Here is a 26,916-nt window from a genome sequence, read left to right on the forward strand (position 1 = left end):
CTGAGAACTGAAGAATAATAAGAATGGCGGCCAAACATTTGGAAACTTCTACATTTCATTGCTCGAGGCCACAAAAACGTTAAACAATATTTATGACGCAGTAAAGGGCGTCTTTTCAGTTTATCCTTTGTATGTTTTTTTGTAAGTTCCCCTTAACAATGACACTTATTTTTCTCGTGAAATACATCTAATTTTTTCGTTGTTGAAACTCCTTTCATTAAAAAATTATGTTTTTATTTGTGTGTATTGTAAGCTTTTTCTTTGTCCAGATTTTGTAGAACGTAAATACTTTTTTGATATAACATTTTGTCTCTCTCGTGGGTGGCCACTAATAAGCACAATACTGGTCCCTGTGCAACCTTTGCATTGTGTCACGAATACAAAGCAATCAACAAAATGAAGATGACAGAAAAGCACAAAATCTATTACAACGGTTGGAGTGAGCTCGGCCACAATAAGCTAACTTCCGGTGTTGGCAGAGGACGTCCCCGTTTCTACGCATAAAATTCATGAAGCTCCACACTCAGCACAGTCAATTCATCACTAACACCTCCCATTTGCGCCGTGGTTGGCCGACGATTTAAACGCAAGAACGTGACGCGCACCTCTAAAAAATTGTTCAAATGGCTCTGACCACTATGGGACTTAACTTCTGAGGTCATCAGTCCCCTAGAACTTTGAACTACCTAAACCTGACTAACCTAAGGACATCACACACTTCCATGCCCAAGGCAGGATTCGAAACTGCGACCGTAGCGGTCACGCGGTTCCAGACTGTAGCGCCTAGAACCGCTCGGCCACTCTGGCCGGCGCACCTCTAACGAGTAGTCGATTGTGACCAGAAAGTCTCCAGTGTAAAATGGTCTTAAAGAGGGCAGATTTGGAACGACAGGCTTTCTAGAACTTCTCCGAGTGCCGACAAGTCGGTCAGCAGGGACCAGCTCTCAGCTGAACCTCAGCGCCCAGCAGGGAACCCGCACGGCGCTTTCGCGCAGCGACCCCGCGGCTCACACGCCTGCTCTGCGTGGTGAAAAGCACGCATTGCTGGTGAAGACGACGTGACGCCCGCAGAAAAACGTCACAGCGTAGTCTGCGGCGCAGGGCTGGTGCGTGCCCGAGACGTTATCTCCCCGCGGGCGAAAGCACGGTCGTAATTTGCTCCACAAGGCCATGTCGGAGGCAGCCTGTAAACTTGCGGGGACATCCTCTTCCGAGCAGAGCCTTGGCATTTATCTGCCGCTCATCACGTTACGCTTCAGCTACCAGGACAGAGTGCTGACCGAGCTCGAGAAAACTCCAAGCTGTTGAGGTTTCCACTTTCTCGTTGGCAAATGTTTGCAGATTGAGTTACTTGGAAGGAACTGAATTACTTGGAAGGAGTTTTATTTGTAACAAATCAGGGGGAAGGAAGACACCTGAGTGCGATTCAGTGAACGAATGATGAGGATCAGTAGTCCCAGGGCCAGTTTGTGCGGAAGAGACACAGGCCGCCAAGCTGAGAGGAGCGCCAGGGGTCCCAGATGCAAAATTCACATACAGTGGGCATCAGAATTGCTGGCGGAAACTGGCACAGGTCAAAACGTACGAAGGAAAAGGGGGATCGAGGGTGGCCAGTGGTAAGTCACTTGTGGGGAAAAGTGTCTCGAAACGGTTTTGAATGGTTTCTTTGCAAAACTTCGATCCGATTGATTCGTGACTAATTTTCGTCAGTCTGGGACATTTATTAAGTAGGTTTAACGGGAGACATACGAAAGATAGGCGGAAGAAGAGCGCGGCCTATTATCGATTTGGTTCCTCAGAGTACAGATTTCTTCAACAAACTCCATTGCGGAGTAAGGAAGAAAAATTAGGATTTGACTTCACGTCATTGATATGGTCATTAGAGAGCCTCTCAAACCCGTAATTGAGAAGAATGGGAAAATAAATCGTATCCTTCCGAAGGAATTGCCCCATGCGCCTTAACCGATTTATAGGAATCACAAAAAACCTAGTGAGGTTACCTTCCATTCAGAAAGCTGTTGCACTCAGTGACTGTTATATTGACTTGTAAATTATAGAGTGCAGCGATCAGCCGTCCGTTTCAAATTTTATTGTCCAGATCTAGATTTCTGCTAGAAGCTAGCCATTCTCAATGCACTATTGTTTTCGCTCAATGCATGTAATTCCGTGCTGGTCAGGCTTCATCCACAGTTCTTTGAATATTGGTATTGAACGAACTGTGGATGAAGCCCGACCAAAAGGGAATTACATGCATTGAGCGAAAACAATAGTGCATTGATAATGGGTAGGCTCTAGCCGAAATCTAGATTTGCATAATAAAATTTAAAAAGGACGGCTGATCGCTGCAATCTATAATTTGAAAAAAAAATCCTTGTTCTGGATGACAGGATTGGGAATTGAAAAGCTGTCTCCCCAAATACGAATCCAGCGTCTTAGCGCTGTATCAGATAACTCTGCCAATAGATTTGATCCATGAGTGTAGTACACAGAGGACAGAATAGTAGTTTTCAGAGAACACATAATATGAGTATGTAGATCGGCGGCAAAGATATGGAATTTAATCTTATTCTGCTTTTGAATCCTATGATATACTGTCTAAAAATGGAGTGAAGCACCCAGAAGACGTTATCAAAAGTCACTGTAACTTCGTACACCTACACACCATCGGTGGGTATGTAAATAATTATCGTTGCAAATCTCTGTGGCCGGTAGTATGGACACCAGAGTAGATGAGAATTATTATCAGGTCTGGTAGGGCATGTAAGGAGTGCAAACAGCTTCAGATGCCGAGTAATCACTGTGAAGGACATGGAGTTGCAGCGTACTAGTCTGAGACAGCATTATCAGCATCTGACAAAGTTTGAAAGGGGCCTCATTCTGGGATTCAATGTGGCCGGCTAGTCGAATCGAGCGGTATACAGATTAGTGGTGCATTCGAATGTTACAGTGGCCCGATACTCGTCTGACCGCCACAAGGGAGGATCGCTGTACCGTACACCAAGCACATCGTAATTTCGCGTCTGCGCCTGGCATCTCAGAACAAGCAATGGACTCCCTGCAACGTTGTGAGTCATCGCGCACCATTGGTCGAAGGCTAGCACCAGCCGGACTAGGGACTTCACGCCCCGTGCAGAAGCTGCCGCCATCACTAAAATACAAACGGCTGCGGTTGGAGTGCCGTGACAGGGAAGCATGGCGTTGCATTATGTTGTGCGATGAAGCGCCGTCTTCCACTAGTCTGAGTGACCTCCTTCGGCGCGTATGGGGGCGTCATGAGGAGAGGCCCCATCCCTTCAGTGCAGGCACAAAGATATTATTCCTGGTGCTCAACGACGAGGTTATCAGCGTAAGTAGTTCAAGTGGATCAATGGCTCTGAGCACTGTGGGACTTAACATATGACGTCATCAGTCCCCTAGAACTTAGAATCATTTAAGCCTGACTAACCGGAGGACATCACACACATCCACGTCCGAGGCAGGATTCGAAACTGCGAACGAAGCGGTCGCGTGGTTCCAGACTGAAGCTCCCAGAACCACTCGGCCACAACGGCCGGCCATAAGTAGTAAATTAGTAGAAGCGGATGAGGTTAAAAAGTGGAAAAGCGAGAAAAAAGATAAAAAGCAATTTGAGATACTCGTAAAATCGCACTGATGGGTGATGACTGAAGGAACTTTAATGGCCAAAGGTACGTCGCGGACATCCCGTCTCCTCATGTGTTACCTCTTATGCGACCCTCACGTCGTCCCATTTTTCAGCCCAACAATTCCATCCGTACATGACACACTTCTCTACGATGTGTGTGCGTGATGTTGAGGTACTCCCATGACCTGGACAGTCTGTAGAACTGTTCCCGATACAACGTATGTGGGATCAGCTCAGACGTCAATTCCTTCACAGTGTCGGTACCTGGGTTATCGAGGACCAACAGTTATGGGCCAGCTTGCCTTAGGACAGGATGCAACGGCTTTATGATGGACACCCCGCTTCCAAACGGAATCAGTGCCTGCATCTAGGAGAGAGAGATTGCAACCTGACTAGATGTGACGAGCACTGAAATCACTTCACATACCATCTCCAGGCTGCCAAATAGTATGTAAACCTGACTAGATGTGATGAGGACTGAAATTACATCACATACCATCTCAAACCAAGAAGTTTCATTTCGGTTCCTCCTCTCCTTCTGAGTGCCTCATTACTATTGACAGGCAGTGTATCATCGCAATGTGGCGCTGTGATTAGCACACTTGTTTGTATCCAAAAGAATTAGGATTAAAATCTCTATCCAGCCACGCTATTTACGTTTTCTGTCGTTTCCCTCTGCCGACTCAGGCTTATAACAACACAATTCCTTTAGAATGAGAGCGGCTAATTTTTCTGGCAAGTCTTTGCCCAACTGAGCTAGAGCCCCGTCTTAAAGGATGTGGACTATACATTAGTCAGGTCTTCTACAGCAACAGGAGGACAATTTACGCTGTGGTTTCGTGAGTTAATGAGAACATTCAAAGTATACCAAGAGGAAAGCAGTGGATCAGTCAAACGCGTGGATGCAGATGTGAGGAATAAAGAAGATTGTTCAAATGTGTGTGAAATCTTATGGGACTTAACTGCTAAGGTCATCAAACCGTAAGCTTACACAATACTTAACCTAAATTATCCTAACGACAAACACACACACCCATGCCCGAGGGAGGACTCGAACCTCCACCGGGACTAGCCGCACAGTCCATGACTGTACCGCCTCAGACCGCTCGGCTAATCCCGCGCTGCAATAAAGAACATTAGTGTCAGTCGACGACAAGACATTTTGAGGCGGCAGTTAAGCCAGTATGGGACGAAGATGGAGAAAGGAAGTCGTACGTGTCCTTTGAAAGGAACCATCCCGGCAACTGGCTTAAGCGACTTCGGTGAATAACGGAAAACATGAAACTGGAATAACAGACGGGGATATGAATCTCGTTCACCACGGATTCATGTCGTCCATTGCCGTAAATACTGAGTCACATGGCCGAATACGACACTAAGACCATCTTGCGTCCTTTCGATCAGTGATCTCTCTACAGCACTTACAGAATTCTAAAATGAAGCTGAAATGCTACAAAATAATACGTTATCTGCACGATGGCGACCAAATATGTTGACAGCGAAGAAAAAACAGCACAATGTACTACTCTGGATTGCTTTCATGGAGAAGATGGTGACTCGTATTTTGCAGTTGGACTGAAAGCAACTGAGCTCGGCAACGGGTACATGAAACGGTCTTCAAAACTGTCGATCGCATTAGTCCAAGTTATTACGGACATTTGAGTTCTAAGAAAATTCAGTTAATCATGGAATAGATGGCCACAACGAAAACGCTCTGATATGCTGTCCTACTCCTATGGAGTACACGAGACAACGGCTGATGACTGGAGTAGTTTGAATGCGGATACAGTAGTGGACAAAGCTTTCTATAGTTTAGATGTACAATTTTGCAGGGAAACGATGATATTAATGAGTGAACAAAAAGATATGGGCAATGCCTTAAATCACAGAAGTAATACCGACAGTACGAGTATCGTATTAGTGAAATGGTTAAGGAGTCAATAATAGTTTTATAGTGACAGAATTTTTTTTCTCTTTTTTTATATTCTTTATTGCAGTATTAGATGTTTCTTTTCTTTGTAGTATTTGTAACATTGTTGTATTATTGTTTCCTTATAATGTTCGTAAGCACCAATTAGTAATTATTATTACCATATACACTTTTTATCAGACACAAAAATGAGAGCTACTTTATCTTTCCAGAAAATGGGCTGCGAACATGATGAATAAATAAATTAATGTTCCTATACTCAGTGAGGCAATACGTGTTCGGTACGTCAGTGCCGAACCCAAACAGCGGTAAGTAACGTGACGACACCCCCGTTCTAACAATGCTGAACATGTGACAGGGGATCCCACCTACGAAGAAAACACTGAGCGCACAAGTAGTGCCCGGAATGATAAGAATGCTACAAATGCCGCCTCCCTCCTCCATCTCCTGCACTCTCCCCTCCACAAACGTTATAAGCACGCACCTACAATTAAACAATGATAACATTTTCATTCAATATTTATGCTTCTTCTTAATAAGAAATTAACATCCCAGTCTGCATCTACGGGCTGTACAACTTAAAAGTAGCGGCATTTCACTTGCGCTTATGACACAACGTCGTATAAATCAGAAATACAGTGACAGCTACATTAAGCTGAGACTGCATTAACCACTGAGTGCGCCCTTTACCGCCATCATAACTTTTTTCATGCCTTTATTAAGGCTGATGAAACCTCCTGCAGATTTTTTTCCTTTGACATTCTCTCATCAGTCGAGAGGAACAGCTCTACCGCCCACCATATCTTTGTGAATAGTCGCTTTAAATCTATTCTTGTTATTGTCCAGTTTCTCGGCAGTATCTGTGAGTCAATGAACGATTTTTGGGGATGCATTCGTCTCCCTAGTAAGTATTGTCATTTGTTACTGACGGTCAACCAGAACGCGGTGAGTCACGAACCAATTTCCTACAAGTTCCAACACCATTTCCGCCAGTAGCTCACCGTGGATGTTGCGTACGTCTACATCAACATCGCATGAACTTCAGTCGCCGTTCTTCGTGTTTTGTGACAAAACTTGGAGCTCCGTTATCGTATTGTAACACGAGAGTTGATGCACGCTACGTTCAGCGGGTCGTAGCAGGCAAGACAACTCTGCTACAGCTTCGTAATTTATTTATTTATTGTATTGCTGCTTTTAGACCTACAGTCTCTTTTTCTACAGGGTGGTCTCAAAAGCCTGTTAGTATGATGCAGGGTAGATTGTGCTGAGAAATAACTGATAATAAAAAAATCGATAGGTTACACCGTTTCTGAATTAATTAGCACTGAAGTTAACCAAACAGACCGTTTCGCGCTCCAATTCAAGCGGCCCACCTGAGATGGTGTCGCCAAACATGTTCTTCGTTCGGTTTCCTAAAACCGAAGAAGACCGCGATACAAAAATTGGACCTGGGACGATAGTGAGGATTGAACCCGAGCCGAAGGCTGAGCAATCTTGTGTGCTACCATCTACGCTATGAGAACAATTGACACCAATTGTATCTGCTGGGCACTTGAATTTGCGTGCGCAACGGCCTGAATGACTAATGTCAATGCTAATTAACACGGAAATGATACAACGTATCGAATTTTTTCTTAACAGTTGTTTCTCATCATAGCCTACACCTCAACACTTTTAAAAACTTTTCAGACTGTTTCTGACCATCCTTTATAACAGGTCGTTACACTTTTTGATTGATTACAAAATTGTGTCTCAGCATAATAATAGGAATAATACTACTACTAATAATATAATAATAATATTAATAGTATTATTCCTATTATTATGCTGAGACAAATCGCGTAAGCGGACTTCTCAGCTAGAAGGCCACCTTGGTTGTCTGCTCGAGAAAGGAAAACACCTCTCGGAACGACCGGCTTGTATACAGCGGCTTGGCCACCTTCCGTACGTCAGCAGCAAAGGGGGAAGCAATTCACCTGCGCTGTGGTTGACGCAAGGCTGGCGTGAGGCGATCACGACGGCCGCTGCTGTGGGGCGCCGTGAAGTGATTGCGGCAGGACGCGCAATCCGCCCAGTGGGGGCGCAGCCGGCCGGTCACCTGCCGCGTTGCCTCACAGGGCGTGGCCACGGAGCGAGCCTCTTGCGTCACGCGCGGCGCTCAGCAGTCGCTCGGGACGCACGCGGAATGGACGTGCGGTCGTGACGCGACGCTCACACACGCACAAAGAGCGCTACTTCCCTAATGACACGCAATTATGGACGCGGTGGAGGAAACTACAGTCACCTCCCGCTCTCGCTACGTAACACGCTTGGGTTATCGCAAAACGCAAGAGTGAGTTATGTTTAAGGGTTCGGCTGATTGATATTTCTTCGAAATCCAGAATGGCAGCATTTCTTGAGACACTGAAGTCGGTAGCGTTTGTAATACGCTCTGAGGAAAAAAAAAAAAGACGCGACGGAGAAATTAGGCGAATGGGGCGGAAATCCATAGATGTGATGAACATGTACAGACAAATGATTACAATTTTTAAACAATGGATGATTTATTCAAGAGACAGATTGATAAAGTTTTTGTATGTCCTCCTGTGGGATATAGCTCCAAATTCTGATTCCAGAAAGCCACTAAATGCGTGGAGGAGCTCCCTAACATGGCCAGAAAGATTTCTGGTGGAGCAAGCACAGACACTGGATCAGATGGGACTTAACATCTGAGGTCATTGAGGTCATCGGTCCCCTAGAACTTATTACTTAAACCTAACTAACCTAAGGACGTCACACACACCCATGCCCGAGGCAGGATTCGAACCTGCGACTGTAGCGGTCGCGCGGTTCCAGCCTGAAGCGGCGAGAACCGCTCGGCCACACCGGCCGGCCACACAGATACTAATTTCTTAACTAGCAGGACTGTATATCAAACTAAACTAACCTAAAAAATCTTTCAGGTTTTTTTTTCTTCAAAAGGCCATTAGCGATAAGTCAAACTCTCTGCTAAACCAATACACGAACTCAGATACCTGCAGCTGTATTCGAGGAAAATTTTTCGAAAAATAATGACAGTAACTTTTTCCGACATTTAAGTGCAGGCCGAAAGGAAACCAAACCGCAAGCGCCTATTTCATAAATGTAAATGGTAGACTTGGTTTAAGGAACACAAAGTTGGGGAGTACTTGCAAAGTATATTGATAAGATTCTTAATTGTCCAAAACCAATTCATAAGATGGAATTCTCAAACACACATGCAAATCTAGAAGAAGATTTGCCTCCGGCAATTAAAGAAATCGAAGAAGTAATGAAAGCCTTAAAAGCCAATAAATCTAGTGCAGAGACTATTGCTGCTTTTGAAATGAGCTAAAATTTATCTTAGAAATCTGGAGAACAGGAAAAATACTAAGAGAGTAGATGGTGGCCTTTATACATCCACTACACAGGACAGGCAATAAACAAAACTTTAATAAATACAGAGGAATTTATTTGCTACCAGTTGTATAGAAAACATTTTCCAACCTTCTATTAAAAGAGTAGAAACAACACAGGATACTAATTTAGATGAACATGAAGATAGGTTTAGGAAGGGCAGATCATGTTCTGAACAAATGCGAGTATTTAATTCGAAACAAGTACTCGTCACAGATCACTGAATTCGAAACATATTGTAGTAATGTTTCTTGATTTGAAAAGGCCTTTGGTTTTGTTGACCTATCCACCATTCTTTTTGTGTTCTGGAAAACAAGTGAGAATTTGGAATGAAAAACTGAACGAATATAAGTTTTTCCCAATAAGACGTGGAAGAGGAAACAACAATATTGGAATCAGCTGTTACGCATTTGCAGATGACTTTGCTGTACTTTCTGAATATATGCCATCTGCTGTAATAAACATGGATCTTTTAGAAGAAATAGCCAGTAGGACTGTCTTGGAATTTCTGCAGAAAAAAGAAACAAATTTTTAACAAACGATAAAATTGCATCAAAATTTCTGGGAACAGGTTATAGTGAAACAGAGAAGATTAAAAAATTTAAGTGTCTTGGGGAGCTAATTCCAGAAAATGTTTTGGAGATAGCTGATATAGAAAAAAGAAAACTTAAAATGGCTTGGGCCTATGATGCAGCTGAAGATCTTTACAATAAAATATGGGAGTCTAAAAGTGCAAAAATAAAACATTACACTAGACTAGTAAATTTTGGAAATTCAAATTCAAGCAAATGTCTAGTACTCTGCTGTAATTTACATAAATTAGAAATACTGGAAAGTCGAATCATTAGAAATATATTAGGCGCACGAAGAGCTATGGAAGGTTGCCAGGCACATAAGTGGAATTTGCAGAGTATCCATGAAGATGTACGAAGTAACGATGAACTTTATCGGAACTTAGAAAACGTATAGAAGCAATTAGGAAAAGAAAATGGTATGTTTCGGCAATTTACATCGAGTGGGAGACAGTAGATTCACCAAAAGACTTTTGAAATATTTGTGGCATAAAAAGTCAACAACAAGCAAAGCGAAATTTCATTTAGAAAAATAATATAAAGTTGAAGAAACATCTTTTAGATAAATGTTTAGGAAAAATGTATTGAATACGAAAGGATTCCAAGGCAGGAGAGAGGAAAAAGCTGGTCAGAAGTGGTCGGAAGACAGACAGAAAGAAACATAGTGAAAAGCTGAAAGATAACTGAAAGGAAAGAAAGAACAACAAATAATATGGAACTGAAACTGGCACGTAGTCCTTAGTTGGTCCATCCGCAGTAAAGTGTAGATGTGGAACTTCTATTTTCAAAACAAAATCTCTGACTGCAAGGAGTCTGAGTTGTAGATGATGAAGGAATTATACGCAGGTGTAAATTGCCGCGAATATTATCCGTTTCAATAAAGTCTTTCTCGGTAGTCTGCTATTTCATACAGTAATATATATTAACTTCTCAGTCCTATTGGAAGAGGCTTCCATTTGCGCTACTTTCATAATGATAGCTTTATATAACATTGCCATGATGATAGTAGTGTATACGAGCTGTCTAGTACTGTGATGAAATACAGTCGAAATGGTCAGTACAATATCGATACATACTGCAAGTGCTAGTGGAAACCTCGCAAGAGAGGTGGTACAAATTAAAAATTATGTTTTGTAGAATACCAATAGTAGTCACAAATCAAACTTTATTCTATTTGTATTTTAAGAAAATAAAGTTTAATTTTTAGGTAGTATTAGAATTGGGTAAAACTTAGCTTTTACTGTGCGGGGACAGGCTATCACGAAGCAAAGTAGCAGGACGTAGACTTGTTGTAACCTCTGCTGTACAGTGGCACGCTTCTGGTTGACTCGTCGAAAGTGGCGTGATTCTGCATTCGGCTGCTGCAGACGCAGAGTCCTGAGGTTCAAAATCCGCAGAAGGCAGTAATTGTCAACTGATCTCCAAAGAGATACAAGTGGAACAGAAGTTACTACACTGATTCGTATTTGGAGCGAGCAGAGTATGGAACCCTGTGCCCTCATCCTCGTTTATATTTTCTATAGTTCCTGTTAATCACTTAAGAGAATAACGGTATGGCTCCCATAAAAATGATGTGACGTATTTCATCTCCCCATTTTGTCGGACTGTGTTACTCTTCTGTCTCTAATGACTTGTACGTCCGTAAGGAAATAAACTGGTAATTTTCTTCTTCGGTTTCCTTTTCCCTGGGCCAAGTTAACGAAATTGGTTTAACGACGGAAACTTAGAGTGGATCTAAGAGAAAGTTCATATGCGGCCGGAGAATAAAAAAAAGAGCTTGTCGGCAAGAATATATCTCTTACGGCAATCCAGGTTACACCTCCTAATGGTCGAGTTCTTGCAGCAACTCCAAAACAAACTACGCTCCTTACAATGAAGCATGAAGCAGCCTCTATAATTACAGTAGCCAATTTTCCAGAAGTGAACTCCTATTGCTGTTTGAATCCCGTTTGTTACCAAAGAGACGTCCTTAAGCAACGTTCTTCGTTCGGTCACTGACTTTCCAGCGGCTCAACACAAACGCAGCCAAATACTCTAATATTCAGAGAGTGTTCTGTACTTACCTGGTAAGGCTTTACATGCCTTAATATCACTTTGTCTGTGGTGAATAAACACATTTGGAAAGTTCAGCGTCGACAGCTTGTTATGTTTATTACAAAATTTCCGCAGACCGTGGTGGAAGGCAGCAGCTGACAGCTTTATAGAGAACGTTAACGAACTGCTAACGAGGAAAAACGAAACCCGCTTTCATGGTCCACCGGTTCCAGGATGACATTTAGCGACCACGTGGCGAAGGCCGACCACACCATCTCTCACTGGACCATCTCCTTCCACGAAAGCGTAACGTCGTCAACCACAAAGTCGATATCACATTCTCGTTTCCTAAGTTCTTGCTCCCTAACACAAAGATCTGACATCTGATATCTACTTCACCCATTACTTCAAACAGACTGACACTGACAACTTTAACTGACAGCATAAGGCTCAGCAGTTGTTTCTTACGAAGAAACATTCAGTCTTCGTTGTAGCATTAATTTTTTTAATTATTTTCCAATGAAGCGTTTCACCTTTATAAGCACCTTCGGATTACCCTACAGAAGAAACACAAAATTTTATAACGCTTGGCGTGACTCCATTTTGTGGTATTGGGTTACCAAGAAAATATTAAACAATTCACTGATATTTGGTTGCGATGGGTACATGAGATAACGAGCATAAAATATTCCAGAAGGTAAATGTCTATTGTGAAAACTTTAAAAACATTGTGCGATGTCCTACAAAATAAAATTAAACACAAGATAACCGAAAGGTATTTTTTAAAATATATGTAGCCTCTACTTTGTCTCTAAAATGGTAACCCACACTGGAAATAAGAAGAAAGCGGAAGATTACTTTACTAGGCATGTGGAGCAATCCAGTGCAAACCAAACGGGATCAAGCCTACATAAAAGCCTTACATCATAAACATTCCGGAGGGATAGTGCATATTATGGTTGCACACATCACAATGTGTATCAAAACATACAAGGCCCTAAGCCTAGTGTACGCAGCTCTAGGCACATGGTACCTGCAGGCTGTTAGCTATGATGGTGTTCATTTGCTAAATCTTGTCATAACATTAAACCATGACAGTTATTATAGATTATTAGTGTTTTAAAAATTTTTCATAAAATGCTTACATTATTAGCCAGAATAATTAAGGTGAAAAAAATAAAAATCTAAACTATGTGAAAAATACAATTTATAGCACTTCTCTCTGAATAAGCTCCCGTGAAGCAACCAGCTAAATGCACGAGATGGACATGTCAGATGAAACTCCTTCCCTTTTTTCGCAGTTAGCAAGTTTTCACAAACTCTTATTTCGCTCATACTGTATGCAATCCTGTATCCCACGTTAAAAATTTAAAAAACAACCAGCACGGAAAAACATGTATCAGAATTTGAATATTCCTCTATGCAAGGAGCTCTTCAGCAGACAAGAAAGTGATAAAGTCTCTCGCTACTGCTGGGAGGCTATTTCTAAAAAATTAAATTATGTTATTTTCCAACATCACTCAGATGCTGCTCAAAGAGCGGGAATAGTGTATGCCGCTTGTTAATGTTATTAGTGAAACTATTCGCAAAAACTAGTTTAGAATATCGTAAACAAGAAAGCTAAACATTGTCGTCACAGCTCATTCTCCCAAATTTTAAGAAGCTGCCTATTACTATCCTCCTGTTTTCAAGGAATTTCGAATATTGTTAAAAATGTGAAGTTCTCTTAAAAAACGCACGGTTGCTACAATAATTTTGAAGATGAAAACGTTACGGCTGTTGGACAAAAGAGAAGAATATTAGCATCTTTCCATACTACCACTTGGCGAAAATGTTGTTTCCGTGTCTTTAAACGGATCCCTCAGAGGCAGGGGAGAGCGGTGTACTTGAAGCGCTTTTAAGATTTCCACCTCCAGCCAACCTTGTGATAAAAGTTTAATATATTTTTAATTCCATTTTTAAGTGATGAAATTCACTTTCTATTTGCTGCAATCAGCTTTTGAGATTACAAAAGTTACCCCGGAAATTGAAGGTTTTTCCAAACATGTTTTCATGTTCCAAGGTACAACTTGGTCATGTATCTAGGAACAAGTATTCTATTGAAATTTAAAAGCTCTGATTTCAAGAAAATCTCCTCAGGACTTTGTTTAATCATTTGTTATTACACTGTACCCCAATAATCAGTAAGTGAAATAAAATTAAGCAGTAGTGTTTCCAAAAGCCAGTTACAAGTTTTGAAACAGAAGCTGTTGCAAACCAACACCAATTTCCATTTACGAATAATATTTGTAAAATCATTCAAGAAACTCAGTTCATTGCAAGCGTCACATGTTCCATGTGTTAAAATACTTTCTTCTGTGTAAAGATATTAGAGGTTACACGACCTACGAACTATGGCTTAAAATCCATATTCTTTATAAATACTTACAAAAATGTACAGCATTTTATTGACCGTAAATTATGATGATTACCTGACATTGTCAGCTGTATTGCACTAGATCTCAGAATCCAAATACGATTTTCTTCTTATTACAGAAGTTTAAACGTCTAGTTCGCATAATCATACAGAGTGATTCAGCTAAATTAAATCTCCATATTGAGATGTCAACAAGAACACAACATGAAAGGATTATATGATTATATGCACGTCTTATGTATTTCGTGACTATTGTGCACTGTTCGCACAGCTATTCTCTTATTGTATCACGAGAGGCAGTTCTATGCAGTATCGTCTCTATAAGTTGTGTCCAGTAAATGTGAACAGCCGACGAAATGGACTGGCCCTGTAAATATTTTTTTCTATACAAATTATCTGAAGCTAGCGATTTAATTTCGCTGAACCTAGTAATCATGGTGCATTTTATGCGATCTTGGCGAATACCTTTCTGTAATAACAAAAACAACCGCATTCACCATAAATTTCTGTAACTGAAGAATTAACAATGTATTCGAAACAGTTTTAAACATTAAACAACAGTTAAATGCGTTGAACGCTAAATATTTACAAATGATAAACAATACACAACGTTATTTCTAACAACAAACACTGTAGAATCGACAGGAAAACATTGTGTTTAACTTCTATGGCCAGATTATTTATGTACACCACGGAGTCTGACGCCAAAACCATATTTCAAGGAAATCATAGGGTTTTGAGCTGCACAGAAGTACTTAACATGTATACACTCGGTAACTCGATGAGAATCTTGCAGTTTTCTGACAGAACATCGCTCCGATTTAACAGTGAAACAGTATGTACGGAGCAATAACGCTACTAATATTAACACCAGAACACTATAAGTAGTCAAGAAGAATGTAAAGATAAGGATAAGTATTCATTTTATACTCAGTTTATTCTAAATTTATGGCAAAAGATACACTTTTCAAACATATCAAACTTTTCCCTGGTCTATTCTACAGTCTACTCTGTTCCATTCTGACGAAGTCGTATATACTGATAACAGAAAAATAACCGTACTTTAGCGTCGAGCTACATCTCTTCATAGTTTGCACCTAGTGGACGGCAGCACAGCGAACACTACTGTTGAGCGGGTTGCCTATGTCACGAGTCGTGCACGGCTCCTACTATGCACGTTCCCCATCACTGCTGCTTTAAGAACTTAATATGTACTCGATTTTCCGCGGAAGCGAATGAATAGAAGAGTATACAAAAGATCTAGATCTTTCTTCCTGCACTTGTTGCGAAATGCTTTGTGAATCTCAGTAATAGATATGTAATTTTTCCTTAGGCCTCCGCATAATACGTAGCTTTGTCTGTTTGTCAGACAAGTCGGAGAAAAGCAAATGCATTGCTAACAGAACGCAGAAGCCTTCTTGCAGCTATAAATAATACTGAACAATGAACGTGCCTTCCCTAGAGGGCAATAAAAATCGAAAATTTCAAATTGATAATTTATTTAACAGAAAATCAAGAGTCATCTCTAAGGAAAACTTTTGCGATAGCGGTAGAATTCTTTTTTATTATTATTTTTCATTTTGAGATACAGAAATGTAGGGGAGGTCTACGAACACGTAAACTGCGACTACCTATAAAATTTTCGCGAATGAATGATAAATACAAGTGGTACTTCTTGTCATTTTTTTCGTGATCTTCCACCCACGCATTTCTTGAATGATATCTATTCGAAATATTCCGTCTCTAAAACTGGTATCATATCCTGAGTTAGTTTAAGTTTTCTTGCTTCTGACGATTCAACGTCTCTCTTTAAAGAAAGACAGTGGAAGGCTTCTTCGATTATTTTTGCTAGAAGTTCGTGATGATCCAGAATGAATTTTCATTTGACCGTTCCATATTATTTGTATTCCTATTTTAAATGTACTATCTTTTGTCATCAGAGGCTTTCGAGATTTTAAAAATATGATAAAATGTATATCGATTTGTTCCCCAAGGCGTTGCTCGTTTCTGAAACCACGACTCCAAGAATTGCAGCAGCTTGGAGGTGAGAAGATCAGAGTTGATTGCTCACATTTCGGGTACCTTGTGATGCTCTGGATACAACTCCAGCAGTATCCCTTTTGCGCTCATTTTGCTCTGACGACTGGTGAGGAGATTTCATTACAGCCTATGAGATTCCGCGACATCAGTCAGCGTGCGACAGGGAGAGAGAACGGTGTGTGGTCTCCGCTACCACCCAGATCACTGATACTGGAACATGCCACGTGGGTTTTCAATTGTGGTAGAGAAATGTCAAGTCTCAGTAACTTGGCTGACACAAGTACACAAACGTTTGTGAAAGTTGCAGTGCAAAAATTACAATCCGCCGCTAAGCCAAGCCCTTGGCAATGTGAGCATACATGCTGACGGTCGATAAGCAAAACCTGTCGTTCTCTTGACAGCATTCAGGACTTTCGATGACGTCGAACGCATCCACTCCTGCCACGAGAGCACCGGTGCCAGCCTACGAACATAAGCATGCTGTTGAATGGGTAGCCTAACGACAGGCGTTGTCTCCTGTAACTTACCCGCTGCGTAGCGTCGTTGGACGACGTTTCCGGATTTTCGAATATTTGTTGTTGTTACTAATTTTTTCCTCAAGGTACCATCTACAAACCCTCAAAGTTTGTCGACTGTATTTTTACGACCTGCTGAATCGGAACGGTAATGTCAGATGTGGTACGGTACGCCCTGACTCGATCTATATGGAATAGACCAGTCAATAGCAGAAAACAGCAAACAGTGTATGTCTGACATGAGGTAGTACCAGTTGTTGTTTCGTCTGAAATAAAAAGCAATTGTTGTTAGAAACGTATATAATAGGTGATGAGGCAATAGAGTCATTATTCCTTGTAGTTTATTGCTGATGAACAGATTGCTTGGGGAGGAATATTTGCGAAATCACTAATTAAACCCGGAATCCAGTGCAGCAAACAGCAATCAACATAAGTAGTTTCACTGTTTAATCGGTGCAGAGGAAAATACTAAAGATTACGTGAAATTTAGTTTTCGTTTCGTAATACTTGAGAAATTATTGCAGTATCATTCGTATAGTTGCTGGATTGCCCTTAATTGTTGCCAGCATTTTGTTCAGACTAGAGGGTAGAAATACATTTATTACTCTGAATGAAATGTGTACAAAAATAATTGCAGCAGGTGGTCCTAGAATTTGCCTGCGCCCAAACTTTTCTGAAGTCCCAAGGATTTGTCTTTAACGAAGGTAGTCCAGCTCTCCAGATCAGCATGAGTACCAAACTGTAACTACTTATGCTCCTTGCGGGACAGTCCAACACATTTTAAATAAATAACGTTTCAAGAGTGCATGTTGATGGTGAGTGTTTAGATGAAGTTCCGACCACTAAGTTTTAAACTTTCATACAGGGTCAGCGACTTTTTACTGATTATTAACAGGGTAGTTCTAATCTATTCACGAGATCAATTTTGAGGGTTTGTGTTTTACTGAATCTGCTACTCTTTGATCAAATGTGCTAAACAAGAGATATTTTTATTCCCTTAAACACAAGCACGTAATTGTAACTTGACATTTTTTATGTGTGAGGATGCGTTTCCCTGTGAGGCAATTACTATTCGTTATTATCACGTGGATTTGTGTACAAGATATTATATCGTAACTGTACCTCACAAAGAGAGTAAGATTTTCAGTACAAATAGTTGCAGATTAAAACGGAGATTGGAGTATGTTGTGCCGAAAAGCTCAGCTGAACAGCGCTCCAATTTTTCGTTGCGCTGTTCACCAGTCAAATTAATTTTATAGCACATTTAGGTATACGACAATACACAAACCACTAGTCACAGAACTGTGCACGTTTTCGAATACTGACAATTCAATATATTGTTATGGTCTAGTGTGCTGGAACCAGAACCTATAATTATATGGAATCAAAGGATTGAATACGTCACTCTCGAGTCTCTCTGCATGTAGCTTTGTAGAAGTCAAAAAGCATACACTGTCGAGAATTCAGTTTGTATCTAATAGCGCCCCAGACTATAACATTTCTCTTTTCTCCGCTATGTCACTCAACAATGGGGGCTAGCAATTGGGAATCACGGAAAGTTGGAACAAGCGTGTGTCTGTCACTGTAGGACCGGTAACAGCAGGATTCGTTATGGAAAAAGGGTTATGCTTCCCCTTTCGAACGCAGGCGTTCACGTCGGCACTGTAGACTGAGGCACACAGGTCCTTGCGTCGAGAAAACTGGCCTAGCGTAATAGTACGCAACGACCTGTGGGCATTGTGGCTATTTTATTTGAATCGCTCTACGTGCCTCGGGAAACGTTTGCCACGAGATGCAATCCTCTTTATCCACTGGTTCCACGTAGGTGTCATGATTGTAGCAGGATGCCCTGTACGAGCTAGAATGTCATACTGCGACAAACACATTATCCGAAGACTATTCGTTCTGCCATCCTCCAGCCCAGTCACAAGCTACTGTTGTGCCCTTTCGCGACGACATTTGCTCTTATTTCAACGTTCTGAGCTTTTAGAAAACCGACCTCTCCGATCAAATGCGAGAGGGCCCTACTACCCACGTTTAGCCGCACCTCTATTATTTTAACTTCGGTACCTTCATAGGCTCTGACAAAGACGCGACAGACAGCAGCTTAGGTGTAGATAACGCACTGGCTCCATGGCATTGTGCCCACCGACACAGAAGCGCCGCAATAGGTGGTGGCATTTGCAGGCGCTACAAGTGCGGTAATGTACAGTCATCAGTGGGTTCCTGAGCTACCACTTGTTCAAATGCTCACTACCAGTTAAAATGTACCATTTTCGGAAGTGATAAATTTAAGCTAGGTGAGCAGAAGCTACCTTAATTCGGTTTGAGGAAAACAAACGAAGAAGTAATTTGGCGACACTGTGGCAGGCTGCTTAGACTCGCGCTCACGACGACCAGATTGGCTAGCTTCCGTGCTAAATAATTAGGAAATAGCGCAATGTATCGAATTTTTCTGTTGACAAGTATTTATCAGCACTACCTTCACTATAGCACACCAACAAGCTTTTCAGCTGACTCTGAACACCCTGCACACACATAGCAAGACGTACAGTGACAGAAAAAACTAGTCTGCTCGCAGGACATCATCCTGCCACGCCAGGTGTCATTACTGTTAATCTAACATTGTTTGGATTGCTATTTGGATTATAGAGTATCGACTCAAGACGATCTTGACTAAATTTGCCTTTGAAATTTCATGGCCTCATAAAACTATGAGGAGGACAGGGTCGAGAACACGAAACTCCGGCCTTCACTGGCAATGTTGTTCTTACCGACTGAGTTTCCAGGCAAGACTCAGGACCCGCCTGCACAGCTTTACTTCCGTCAGTACTTCATCTCATATCTTCCAAACTTCGTAGAAGTTCTCCTATATATATATTGTGAACTACCATTCGTGGAAGAATTGGGTTATCCACAGCGTAGATAATTGTTTACATAATGTATCTTTCAATCTACAGCAGAATGTGCGTTGTTTTGAAACATCCTGCCAGATTAAAACTGTGTACCGGACCAGCATACGAGCCTTGCACCTTTGCCTTTCGCGGGCAAGAGCTCTACCGATTGATGTCCCCAAGTACGACGGACGGACCGCTCTCACAGCTTTAATCCTATCAGTACATCATCTCCTACCTTCCTACACCCTTGTCTCTGGCTATTCAACATCTACGCACGTGCCTTTCTTGTGACAGTCCCACAAGGTATGCAGAAGAAGTTGGTTCAAATGGCTCTGAGCACTATGGAACTTAACTTCTGAGGTCATCAATCCCCTAGAACTTAGAACTACTTAAACCTAACTAACCTAAGGACATCACACACATCCATGCCCGAGGCAGGATTCGAACCTGCGACGTAGTGGTCACGCGGTTCCAGACTGTAGCACCTAGAACCGCTCGTCGACCCCGGCCGGCGCAGAAGAAGTCCTCTTAAGTTTGAAATGTGAGAGATGAGGTACTGGAAGAAGTAACGCTATTAAGGTGGGTGGTAAGTCTTGCTGGGATAGTTCAGGAGGTAGAGCACTTGACCGCGAAAGGCAAAGGTACCAGGTTCGATACACGGTCCAGCACAAAGTTTTGATCTGCCTGGAAGTTATGTTACGCTCGTGCATTTGCTCGTCGCCCGTAGCCTACTGCTGCCAGTGGAGCACGCTGCGATCGCACACGATCAGGTCGCGGTGTAAGTACAGTACGAACAAGTGGGATAGCTCGCGTGCGTTCAGGAGCTTGCCGGAGATCACCTCAGCGCGTTGCACTCTGAACGGGAAGTCCCGTATGACGTCGGCTTCATGGCTGGCACGCAGTTCTATTGCTACAGATATACTCCGGGCCACTCGCTCGGAGTGCTGGAACGTTGACAAACGTGAACGTGATTACAATCGCCTACCTGAGCTCGTTGGAGGACTCGACGAGTAGGCGCACGCAGTCCAGACATCCCCTGGCGGCGGCGTAGTGCAGGGCCAGCGCGCCGTTGGCGCTGCGCTCCAGCGCGGGCATCTCCGCCTCCCACAGCAGCCACCGGAGCACGTTCAGCCGGCCGTACCTGCAGGACAGCACCGCACCACACGTCAAGTCATGTCTCTGCTCAGATCAGTGACACCCTGTACCTCGGGCACTAAGCCCCGGGTGCTTCACTGTTCTACACACGTTACAAACGTAAAGTGCCCGGCCTCGTTTCTCTGTATGTGAAGAACAATCTCGGGACCTACTGTAGGTATTTTAGTACACATTCACTAGAATATAGGGCAAGGTTTATGTGTACGATTTATTAGCGTTACGCCAAACAAATCGTTCGGCGGTAAATACCGGGTGATCAAAAAGTCAGTATAAATTTGAAAACCGAATAAATCACGGAATAATGTAGACAGAGAGGTACAACACACATGCATGGAATGACATGGGGTTTTATCAGAGCAAAAAAAAAAAAAAAAAAAAAAAAGTTCAAAAAATGTCCGACAGATGGCGCTTCATCTGATCAGAAGTGCAATAATTAGGATAACAAAGTAAGGCAAAGCAAAGATGATGATCAATATGTCCACCATCATTCCTCAACAATAGCTGTATTCGAGGAATAGTGTTGTGAACAGCACTGTAATGCATGTTCGGAGTTATGGTGAGGCATTGGCGTCGGATGTTGTCTTTCAGCATCCCTAGAGTTGTCGGTCGATCACGATACACTTGCGACTTCAGGTAACTCTGAAGCCAATCATCGCACGGACTGAGGTCTGGGGACCTGGGAGGCCAAGCATGACGAAAGTGGCGGCTGAGCACACGATCATCACCAAACGACGCGCGCAAGAGATCTTTCACGCGTCTAGCAACAAGGGGTGGGGCGCCATCCTGCATGAACATCGTACGTTCCAGCAGGTGTTTATCAGCCAGACTGGGGATGATGCGATTCTGTAACATATCGGCGTACATCTCACCCGTCACGGTAGCAGTCACTGAGGTAGCGGTCGCGCGGTTCCAGACTGTAGCGCCTAGAACCGCTCGGCCACCACGGCCGGCGGTACGAGTTTGATGGGAATACAGTGTGCTCTTTATTCACTTCAGATGGTAGGGTATTTGGCATGGTAAATAACAAGAATTCACAAGATTGAGAAAATATGTAAAAAATTCTGGAGCTATATCGCATAAATTTAATATAGAGTGCCGTAAGAAGATGTTTGCATATGTGTGCAATACTGACGTGCCTCTAACAACAACGTAGCATAACTAACAGTCACTGCAAGGAATTGTGTCTCAAGGATTCATCCCAAAGTCTCGAAAACGAGAAGTATGTGGAAGGTCCCCAGAACCTGTCGGTGTAGGAAAGGGAGACTGTACCCCTTGCGAAGGGATATAGCTTGTGCGTAGGCCCACTTCGATGTTAAGGTCTGCGTGCACGTGCATAACACGTATGCTCTTCACTGGATTGGAAGGCGAGTTCCTGTCCCATGACCGGCACGATGGCCAGATCTAGATTTTTGCTCTGGGATCACGTCAAGATGTTGGTGCACGAATGAAGACCTGCTTGCTAGGGTGCATGGTGTCTTTCTCCTGGTACAACAGACACAGGGATCTTTGAGAGAGTGCGACAGTCTTCGTGGGCAAATGGCAACCAGGAGACATGCAACAGCGAGCAGCGGGTAATTCTCTGCATGCTGCTCATGCCAGTCATCTGCAGTTGGAACTGTATTCGGAAGATACTAACGTCCACTCAACCAACAAAACGCGAGAGGCCTTTTGTCTGCAAAAAGGGAGCTGCCATCTGGAACTTCAATAAAGACGTGTTTACTTGTCAGAACAACGTATTCTGTCATCATTAATTGAGGGCTTTCGTAATCCATCATTTCCTTTCGGAATTCTTAGAGCGCATCTTACGTCATAGGCCGGAATTGTGCGACAGACCGGGACAGAATCTTTAGAACTCTGGCTTTCGCAGCTATTTCTCCTGACCCGCCACACCGCAATAACTTGCTACGATAGATCAATTTCAGTCTGCCGGAGGACCGATAATTACACTCCGGAAATGTACATCTGTTTCATCGTGTGGTGTTTCTCTGTGGCCGTCTCTGTTATATTACTGGCTTTACCAGCAATTAATTCTTCTCATGCCCCTTTAACAATTGATATCGCTTCTCGATAATTCATAAAATATAAAACTTTTAGCGTTAGTTTTCCTTTTTAATCAATAGGTTTAGTTTCTTTTTCCTCGTAAAATATTAGAATTCTGGGTTATGAATATTGTTCTATGTCTTTTCATGTTTCCTCAGGCTTAGACTGGAAGCCATATCAAGAGTAGCCTAGCTAGGTTCACGAATGCGCCTAAAAGCCACTCACAGGTTGGCCATCGTACCAGACAACCGGTCGTTAATTCAGGCCGAGAAATCTAACCCATCGCGATCCTCACCCTTGTCGCATACACCAACACTGTATTCATTTCGTTATACAAGAACATCAACGTAATTACTGCAATACCGATGAAAATATTTCAGTGAATCATAAATCAAACAATGGAAAATCCAGGATGGAATGTAACAATATTGTAAAAAAGAAAGTTGCTACTCACCATATAGCGTAGATGCTGAGTAGAAGATAGGTACAACAAAAAGACTGTCACAAATATAGCTTTCGGCCAGTAAGGCCTTCATCAAAATATACGACAAATACACACATACACAGTCACGCAAACGCAACTCTCACACACATGACTAAAGTCTCAGGCAACTGAGGCCACACAGTGATTCGCCTCTAGCCTCTCTGATCTCTGGAACAAATTCCACTTCTATCTTTACGTTTGCTTCCGATAATCTTGCCAGAGGCGGGATTCTAGATTAATGGTTACAACCTTTCTAATAATATTATCACCTAAAGAGATTAGACGTCAGATAATACCTCCCAAACGTTTAGCAACAACTAAACTGTAAACTGAAAAGAAATTAACACTTCTTTAAGTGAAGGATGATAAATAATATTTAATAGACATTCAAGCAAACAACTCTCACATGTTTTATGAGTTTCCTATGAAACCAAACATAAAGGGGGTTTTGTGTAGATCATTTCTGTCAATACTTCCTTATATTCAGTTTTGCTCTGTCGATTCACATCGTAAGTTCATGCTCCTATTTCATACTGGTCCTGCCTTTTATTTTCATTGGTGCCATAGTAAAAAATCAATTTCAGTTCTCTAAGTTAAGGGGAATGAAATCGGTATTCTTAATTTTTTTTAAATAATAATGGACATTCGTCACCCATTTTTCTCCAAAGCGCTACAAATTCTGTCTAATCAAAACCTATTTTTAGTGTGTCATCTTCGAGCTCAACAAAATATTTTAACTATTCCCGAATTTCAGTAACTGAAAAAATTATTTCATTCATTGAAAATCATCTTAGAATGCACGAATTTAATTGTCGATCTTCCGAATTAAGCACAGGCATTACAAAATTTTGGCTGATGTCAAGTGATGAAATTTCATCTGTTTGTCGCCATTTTTCACCGCTTGCATCGAATTTGAATGTTTGTTCCGAGAACATCGAAACGTCTTCAACTTTAGCCTTACTCTGGTAAAGCTCCATTTTCCGAAGAAAACTGGCAGCAGTGTCTTGTGCTGATAAAATATCCTTGCAAGCTGAAGTTAAGCACATATAAATCTACAATGTTGCTAGTTCATAAACGAAAACAATACCCTTTGTTCGGCGACCAAACAGCAAACTGCTGAAACAATCAGTGTTAAGTGAGGCGATAGTTCGGTCGGAACACTGAACGTTCCACGCCAAGTAGTTACAATCCCCTGCGGTAAGTTGTGCTCATTGCTCACTGCTCTCAAATTTCTAATACCTTTCATACATTAGTTTCACAGGTTTTGCCTTTTGACGTATTGCATCACACGTTAAGACTCATATTTGAAAATTTTGGGTAATAATTAGTTATAAAACGAATAAATCTTAGATTCCAGCGAAATAATGATAGTGTGACTGAACGATACTCGAACTCTTGTTACTTTTACCCCCCCCCCCCCCCCCCACGAAAAATAAAATTTTACCAACCCTCCGACCGGCTCCTGACGTCACTTACTCTCAGCTTGGGAATCACTACTCTACACATTGCACGAAATAAGCAATGAGATAACTAGCATAACACTCAAACTATGAATTTTATTTCAATTTCGCAGTTACATAGGTTCAAAATAAACCCCTTGCTCCACCGCACAATGTTCACATGGATCACACGTTCCTGAATGAACGCTGTCCTGATTTTGTGCATTCTTCAGTCTGTCAGTCATAACCTCAATCTCACAGGAATGTTCCCCATTTAAAGCAAAAAAATGTCTGCATGTGTAAAATCAGGAGAACAGGGTTTTGTTCCAGCACGCAGATCTGTTCTGATGCCAAAGACTCTGCCATAGGTACTACATAGTGATCCGGTGCGTTGTCATGCAGAAGACACCGACTCTTGCTTTGGAACAGATGCTGTCCTGACACGAAGCGTGAGAGGAAAGAGGCGACGAATGACTTTTAATTAGTAATTTCCGGTCACTGTCGAACCCTTAGGGAGAAATTCACCATGGATAACTCCAGAAGCACCGAAAAAAACAGTCACCGTTATCGTGATGCGCGACTTCTGAAACCAGAGTGTTTTCTGTCTCGGTATAACATTCCACACCATTTCATACCTTGACGTTTTATCTCTGGGTAGAAGTGAAAACATCGGCTTTCAACCGCAGTTAACATTCTTTTCAATAGATAATATCCTATTCAACTATGTCGACGAAACTGACGCAACATGCAGCCCGATCCTATCACTGCCCTTCTGTCAATGAATGTGGGGCGAACTGGAAAGAAATAATTCTCTAAAATGGACAAGTTCGTTTGCTTACTGATTCTAAGTTTCAGTGCAAGCACCACTGGCAATACCTTCCTTGGCTTTTTCCAAATTTTCATCTGGCCAAGCAGACACAGGAAGTTCCACGCCTTTCCGTTTCTAAATGGTGAAAAATAACAGAACACTAGTGCACAACTAAGACAGTCATAGCCGCATTTGTTTGTAAACCATTGATTTTCAAATTGAGTGTTAAATTTTATCACAGCGCTTTTATCCATGGTGCTACTACGTTTGACTGGCGCTACTTGCACGAAGTTACTTTCACGGCAGCTGTCCTTGCATTGACTGAATCATCGATATTGTCGAAGCGTCTGCGTGGGCAGCACAATCTAGTAACAACATCTGGCGCGTTTTTCACAGTGTTCCTGGAAAAGAAATTCAGTTAACTATTTGGCACCCTGTGTAAATCTTTGAGGCTCTCGTGGAGGTAGAATCAGACGAACAGTAAGGTGCTGTCCCTGGGAACTCTGCCCTTCCACTAGAACCTAAAAATGCGTGGCAGTGGAGTTGACCATGATCTTCAGCAACTTTGACCACTCAGCGGATGCCTAGGAGACCGTGATGAGGCAACTGAACAGGAAAACAAATGAATAGCCTTCCGGCGCTTGACGCGCTGTTCCGCTTGGCTAAGACGTCGCCTCGGGGAAAATGCTCGTCAGGGAGAGGAAGCCAGTAGGAATGGTGAGCCATTGCCCCGCGTATCTGGCTGCGCAGCATAGCGCGAGGGCGCCGAGCGGCCAGGAAGCGGATGCCGCGCTCCACGCTCCACGCTCCGCCGAGCTATTGGCGCGAAATTACCCCAAGGTCCCGCACATCCCACTCTGCACTCTCGCTGACGCCGGATGGCGCCGGCGCGGCCGCCCCGTATCTCATTCAGATCTCTGACGGGGCGTGCGCGGAGGTCGACACGCGACAGTAGCTCAGGTGGCCTCGTGTTAGCGCGGGTCGTTCACTGTTCTGTTACTGTCAGGTGGCGATCCAGCAGGTCGTGAACCCCCTCCTCCACCCTCTCATAAAAAAAAGGTAGGGGCACTTTAATAGGGGCGTACATACAGCTCCTCCCACGATAGGTTTTATGCAACCCGCCTCACGTTGAAATATCACGTGCAAAATATTTATATTCTCTCACTCAGTATGAGTAAACTATTAGTCCTACAGGGAAAAAATGAGCAGGACTCCTTTGTAGGAAATTAAATGTAGTTAAATTTTGTACTGGGAGAGGATTACGCTAGAAGCCGTAGTTTTCAAATTATTGAAGGAAAATGTGCAAAAGTGAACTTTAAATGTGTTTTTCTTTAATAACCCAAAAACCGTGGCCTCTAGCGGAAACGTATTCTGATAAAAAATTTAACTAGATTCAATTTTTCCTTCCCCCTCCTTCCCCCATTTTTTTTTTATTACTAGTAGTTTTCATGTAACTAGCAACAGAATACGGAAATTTCGTTGGTTGCTTTTGAAGGTATTGCGTGTTGCATAAAAGCTACAGTTAGGGG

At 42.4% G+C, this 26,916-nt stretch overlaps 1 protein-coding gene across 5 annotated transcripts in view; it reads right to left on the reverse strand.

The window, feature by feature from the left end:
* The window catches only part of LOC126319852 (espin), a 569,186-nt gene that overhangs the window by 347,068 nt on the left and 195,202 nt on the right, over positions 1 to 26,916 (reverse strand). For all 5 annotated transcript variants that reach the window (XM_049993564.1, XM_049993548.1, XM_049993541.1 and 2 more), the window contains exon 2: positions 20,447 to 20,602. In XM_049993564.1, the coding sequence (XP_049849521.1) occupies positions 20,447 to 20,556 (110 nt within the window). In that variant the 5' untranslated portion in view covers positions 20,557 to 20,602. The remainder of the gene's footprint in view (positions 1 to 20,446; positions 20,603 to 26,916) is intronic.

Source organism: Schistocerca gregaria, chromosome 2 (genome assembly GCF_023897955.1).
Source record: "Schistocerca gregaria isolate iqSchGreg1 chromosome 2, iqSchGreg1.2, whole genome shotgun sequence".
In the NCBI taxonomy this organism is placed as follows: Eukaryota; Metazoa; Arthropoda; class Insecta; order Orthoptera; family Acrididae; genus Schistocerca; species Schistocerca gregaria.